General features: G+C 29.6%; 1 protein-coding gene across 10 annotated transcripts in view; it reads right to left on the bottom strand.

The window, feature by feature from the left end:
• Positions 1 to 1580: 1580 nt before the first annotated feature.
• Positions 1581 to 6991, bottom strand: part of LOC132747313 (1-phosphatidylinositol 4,5-bisphosphate phosphodiesterase beta-1-like) — a 106429-nt gene continuing 101018 nt past the window's right edge. For all 10 annotated transcript variants that reach the window (XM_060736665.1, XM_060736670.1, XM_060736718.1 and 7 more), the window contains 4 exons: positions 6479 to 6588; positions 6087 to 6144; positions 4573 to 4659; positions 1581 to 4281 (listed from right to left, as the gene is read on the bottom strand). In XM_060736665.1, the coding sequence (XP_060592648.1) occupies positions 4126 to 4281; positions 4573 to 4659; positions 6087 to 6144; positions 6479 to 6588 (411 nt within the window). In that variant the 3' untranslated portion in view covers positions 1581 to 4125. The remainder of the gene's footprint in view (positions 4282 to 4572; positions 4660 to 6086; positions 6145 to 6478; positions 6589 to 6991) is intronic.

Below are 6991 nucleotides of genomic sequence, written 5' to 3'. Positions count from 1 at the left end.
TGTATTGTAACATTTCAAATGTCCAGACATAGTAGGCCTATCTGTAATCAGAACTCATGTCCCCTTGTAACGTGACATATCAAATGTACGGACATAATAGGCCTATCTGTAAATAGTACCCCCTTGTATTGTAACATTTCAAATGTCCACAGACATAACTGGCCAATCTTTAACCAAAAACTCACTCATAACACATTAAATGTCCCGACAGAATGGGCCAATCTGTAACCAAAACCTCCCTTGTAACATGTCAAATGTCTGGACATATTAGGCCTATCTGTAATAGGAAGTTGCACTACGCTCATACTGTAGCTGAATAGTAAGTAATCAAGGATTGAGATGCAGATAATAGTAACTATTAGTGTAAGTTTATTAAGATATGACAGTATTATGATGGTTAATGATTCAACATAACTATATAGACAAGAATGAACACTTCAGGGTACTGACAATTTTCTTGCTAAATGTAAACACAACAATGATGTCATAAAATCTACCTTAAAATCCTATATGTAATGTTGTAACAACATTTAGCACTTTAACCAAATTACTTCAAATAAATAATTTATATAAATACATGCTACTATCAAATCTAGTCAAGTTCTACAGTAATACTCGCACATTTTGTGAATTTCTAGATTTACCTTTATTCTAGCCCTTCACCTGCAGGAACCAAGTGATCAGCCTTTGCCACCAGTATAGAGCCAGGCAAGCCTGAACATCCATACAGTCTAACCAGGCTCTATACTGTTGGTAGCTCAATTTTTGTATTTTGATATTGAAATCCCTTGAACTTTGAATGGACTGTTTCAAATTTAAACCTGGACAAATCAATTATAGAAATATAGAAGGTTACGGGCTAGCATAATCTGTACATGCTGTAATGTGTTACAATAGTGCTTTAGCGACTAATTTAAGCAAACACATTGTTTGTTACATACTACAAGAAATACCTACATGAAACAATATCTACAATTCAATCAAATTAACAAGAAACGCGACCTTAAGTCCATAAATAAATGGAACATCTAACCTGTAGTAACAAAATGGAGCTTTATTACATCAGAAATTCAAACAAATTGTTATTTTGGCATGTAAAGTCTAATATCAAATCTTTATCTTACTTCTCACAAAAGAAAAACGATTCTGAATCATAGAAAAAATGTGTCGCTAAATGTTTGATGATGAAACATTAAATGATAGGATATCTTTACCTGATAGAAACACACTAGTGAAAGACTTGCAAGTATTGTCATATATAACAAATATATGAGATATGATGATATTATAACTATAACATGATGATATGATGGCATGATAGAATGGTCAAATAGCTAGTTCTAAAGAAACATGAGTTGTCCAAAAAATGACATGACCTTCACATGTAGCAGTTTATCAAAAGTTGATAAAACTACCTGTATTACTGTGATATCTTAGTTATAACTATATTTTATTTTCCTTTTTTCACAAAAAGTTCTAAAGAAATCAATCTAGATATGTGATATAAGTTTGCACAACATTTTAGTCTCAGAGTTTGTATATAAATGTTTTCCTAACTTTATTTCATCATCAAATTCAAAGTTTGTTAATGTTCATTTCAGCATATTTATGATAAAATATATAAATGTAAAGATATGATAAAGGAAAGCAAGGGCAAAAATAATCTTGTTTAATTCTATATAGAACAACAAATAACTCTGATTTGTAATGACAACATAGACGTGCCATGACTGGGCAATTTTACGCACACTTCCATGTACAGTTTACAACACAATAAAACAGGCGTCACATTCTGTATGTAAAACAATAAACAGCTGAAAACATACGATGTTATTACTGTCAATAAATCTTACACATACAATTAACATAAATATGTTTCATTGAAAAAATCTACATATTTAATAGTCTCATGTACAATATACTACACATGTTAAACTTCAATACACTACACATGTACAAATAACATTTAAATACATATACTCAATACAATACACATGTAGAAAATCAATACACTACACATGTAGAAATTGTATTAAATCTGTTTTTTATTTCCCAATTATTTTCAACTAACAACAGGGTTAAAGAAATATGCTGACCAAAGGTCAAAGATAATAAACTGGAATTTTATTTTTCTTGTCAAAATCAGTAACTCAGTATACACTTTTAAGATCGTCTACATTCTGAGTAATTAAAACCTGAATTATCATCAACAAACTATGACAGGAACTAATACGATTCCTTTTATTTTGTAGTTCGGACACAACAATTTATTCAAGAAATCTTATCTTAAACTAAAAGGAAACAAATAATTTTGAGCCTATTTCTACAGACAATAAATACAAACGTGTTACAGGAATTGTAGCTATTACTGGAATGGACGTAGACTGAAATCTTACAGGAATATCTAAATTTAACACAGCAACTTTTCTAAATTTTCTAGAATAAATTAAAACTTGTAAAAACAGATGGTATATATCATTGTACTAGTACTGGCAAGTTTAGAAATGTTTAAAATGATGTACATGAAAGATAAATACTTCATTAAGATGGTTATTACAAAACATTTAACAAAATGCCCTTATTTCATGAATTAATAACCCTGTATTCTTTTAACATTAAGGTTTGTGCATAGACTTTACATACAAACTTTTCCCTAGAATAACAGCTTTCTTTCACATTAAGCAAATTATTCCCTTGACAAAAAACTCATTCTTGAGAATTATAAATCTGCATAGATGAAGAAAATTATAAGTGTTACATTTAAATGTGTCCTCACACAAAACAACTATTTCAATCATGTTTTAATTGCTACAACTTTTCTATTTCAGTATTCACTATTCAAACTGACCTGTATAAAGAACTTCCTTTAAACGAGGGTCTTTCTTCCGCAGACATTTTTTACTAGCATGGTTGACAGTGGTTTGCAAGAAAAATATTTTACATATGACAAGTTCTGTAAATTAACAGTTTCTTCTTTGAATTTCATGAATTAATACAGACACAGTTTGCAGCTAATTACATGAACTACCCAAATATCAATGTTTATTACACAATTACGGTAGTATATAAACAAATATTTTACTAATCTCCATTAAATGGAATGTCAAACTTGGAAACATTGGAAAATCTGAACATGAAAACTAAAGATGTATTATAGACAAAGCTGTATACAGTGAATAAAAAAAATTGATATCAGATGTTACTTCCCTAAAACAACTAACTACCATTATATAAATGAACATATATAAGGTTTTGTTTGGGGGGTTTTATACTTAGAGAAATAAAATATCAACATTATGAAGTAATGTCACTAACAATAACACAATAAACATGTGATATATTGCTTATAATGCTGGAAGAAGGAGTCAATAAAGAATTGTGAGGCAAACTGTAACAATATTGCGACTATCCCTACACAGAAAACTGTTAGATATTTTGTGAAATATCAACAAAATACTATAAGATATTTTATGAAATATTAATAGAAAATTGTTAGCCATGTAATGGAAACAGCCCAGTATAGGAATGTTTTAACCAACTGGTAATTTAATTGATGTTTTACCTCAATCTTAACCTAATCTGCATACAGTTGTGCATATAAACATATACATAAACCTTCCTATCAATAATTCATCAAACTATTGTAAATAAAAAACTATTCCACAGTACAAATAGAAAAATAAGAAAAAAATCCCCTAGAAAATGTGCATAAATCTTCAAGGTCATATATTTAATTGTAATCTGACAAATTTCTGAGACCAACAAGGAAAGTAATATCTTTAAAGATTGCAGTATATAAATCTTTAATGTTAAAGAATGATCACTTCTGAACAAAAACCTGAGAAAAAGAACATAAAATTGCAAAAAAAAATAAAAAATTATGATATTTTACAAAGTAGTGTAGAAACACCTCACAATCATCATAAAATCATGCCATAATTATAACAAAAAGTCATAATTAAAAAAAAAATAAAACCCAAACAAATATTTCTAGAACAACCTTCACCTTGGTAGACGTGTACTCTCTTTTGTTTTTCATGCATATTCTAATGTTTCTATGACAACCATTGTGTTGCCGCATTGTTGTCGAGGTTGCAAGTGTTGCTATGGTAACATAAATGAATGCTATAATTGTGTTTTGATGTAGTGTTCCTCATTACCATCGGCGGTAGTATGATGGGAATTAGAGTTAGAAGTATTGTCCATTTCTAATAAATGACGATGCTGTTCCCGAACTTTGGCGCACTTCTCACTAAACTGGTCACTAAACTGCTTCTCTACCTGTAGAATAAAGTTACAAAATAATTACAACTACATTTCAATGCCCAAAAATTTTCTTCACCAAACAAGTCTTTATGCATGAACTAATAGAGAATATAATTTATTCAACTTAGTATATTTAAAAAAAATTGTTAAAGAAAAATATACACATTATGTTTTTACAAAACCGATTGTTTCATTAAATACCAGCTATAAAGCTGGGACCAATAAATTTCAGAATTACATGTATCACACTACAAGGCTACAGTATAATAGTAACTGTTTGTGTGTCAGGTAAAAGTTAAAACTTACAGTAAATTTGTCTCTCTCCAGATCCTCTTTAACTATATCTAACTTCTTCCTTAATTCATCTAGCCGGAGATCTAGTATTTCTTTTAACTGAAATAAATTTATAACCAAAATAATGAATAGTAAAATCATCATTCTTTTACACTGTACTCTTTTTTAATGAAATATATCCACCTACTAAGTTTCAAGTTCAAAGGGCAATGACTCAAAAATTATGAAAGGCAAAGTTATCATTCTTGTGCATGAAAGCCATCAATAAGATATCTCCAACTCTGAAGTTTTAAGCAAATATTTTGATCAGGATTTAATATTGAGTTTATGTTGATCCCAGATTTAATGTTGATCCAGAATTTTATAATTCATTTCAAAATACTTTTCACAGGTGTCAACAAAACTAAACCTTATTTAACAAAGAACAAGCAATTATCATAGTATTGCAAGCAATCCATAAGTCCCCTACCGGTTAGAACCCCAGCAACATTCTGATTTCAATTTTACCAGTGAATGAATGACATGAATGAACTTAAATCTTTTGAGTTCTAAGTTTGTCTATTTCACAGTAATGTGTTAAGTTTCCCTGCCTAGTAAGGAAATTATGTATATACAACCTTGTCATATTATTACGATGTGGGATTTTAAAGTAAATCCTATAAGGAATGAAGAAGTTGGAGTAAAAAATACCAATTTCTCGAAAAAAACCCAAGTTCAAAGGGGACATAATTCTGGAAATAGTCTTGCTAGAGTATTTAACCTTCACAAAAATGTTGAGTGATAGTAAGAAACATATATATGAAGTTTGAAGTAGATACATTAGGAAATAAAGAAGTTATTAAAAAAAGACAACATTTTTTTTCCATAAAAATTCTAAGTTCAAGGGAGGTAATACTGATAATTTTTGTGCTAGAGTTGTAAACCTTGTCACATATGATGTGGTTGATGACCAGAAACTTATATTAAAAGTTTGAAGTAAACACCTTAAGAAATAAAGAACTTATAGTGAAAAAGCTGAAAAAATTAAATCAGAAATCTTGAAATCCAGGCTATTTGTTGCCATAGCAACCAGAATTTTCAACATAGGAAGAAAAGAAAAAGATGTGCATAATCTGCAGACTGCCATCTACCCATATTTTATGTTTCATAAAAATATTTTCAATGCTTTTTGAGTTATCACTGGATCCAGTTTATGTGTTAAATTTGCCATATTTTCAGACTATTTGTTGCCATAGCAACCAGAATTTTCAACATAGGAAGAAAAGAAAAAGACGTGCATAATCTCCATACTGCCATCTATCCATATATCAAGTTTCATAAAAATATTTTCAGTACTTTTTGCGTTATCGTGGGATCCAGTTTTGTGGACGGACGGACTGACAGACAGACAGACGGACGGACAGACAGACGGACGGAGGGTAAACCTAAAGTCCCCTCCGGTTAAACCGGTAGGGGACTAATAAAGTGATATCAATTTAACATAATGGGTAATAATTATATCTGGTCATGATTATGACTACACCTACCTTTTGTCTTTCATTGACTACAGTATCTATATGCTTCTTCTGGTTTTCTCTTTTTAATCTTAAAAAAGAAACAAAAAAATTTAAAATTGTGAGATAAAATGTGAACTTTATTAAGTGGATAAATAAGGTTTGTTAACTAAATAAGATGTCTACCAACACATCTTTTGGAATAATTCAATGATCACATGCTAAATGACTGTGCTAAAAACACATTTTACATGCAAAAAAGCTTGCATATACATGTATATACATATACATATGTATAGACAATTAATTTGTGTTATTTCAAAATTAAATGATGGAGTCTGAACTATATTTCCTGAAAGGTTAATTTCAGAAATCGAGCTTTAGAATGATTATTTAAGTCTCAATTTATGAAATCAATTATATACCTATTAAATGCTTGTTTGTCTCTGTGCTTCTTTTGTAGATTTCTCATTTCTTCTTTGGTTTGAGCATCCATTCTTTTGGTCAGATCTTTCACTTCCTGGTCATGTATTACCTGGTCATATAACATAAGAAGTTTTACTGGTCATATAACATAAGTAGCTTTAATGATCAAATAACATAAGTAACTAAACTGGTCATATAACATAAGTAGATTTACTGATCATATAACATAAGTAACTTTACTGGTCATATAACATAAGTAACTTTACTGGTCATATATCATAAGTAACTTTACTGGTCATATAACAAAAGTAACTTTACTGGTCATATAAAATAAGTAACTTTACTGGTCACATAACATAAGTAGCTTTACTGATCATATAACAACAGTAACTTTACTGGTCAGATAACATAAGTAACTTTACTGGTCATATAACATAAGTAACTTTACTGGTCATATAACAACAGTAACTTTACTGGTCATATAACATAAGTAACTTAACTGGTCATATAAC

This window comes from Ruditapes philippinarum, unplaced genomic scaffold (assembly GCF_026571515.1).
Source record: "Ruditapes philippinarum isolate M1 unplaced genomic scaffold, ASM2657151v2 ctg1349_1_1_1_1, whole genome shotgun sequence".
Classification (NCBI taxonomy): Eukaryota; Metazoa; Mollusca; class Bivalvia; order Venerida; family Veneridae; genus Ruditapes; species Ruditapes philippinarum.
Note: the sequence above shows the minus strand (reverse complement) of the source record. Positions and strands in the feature narration are given on the sequence as shown.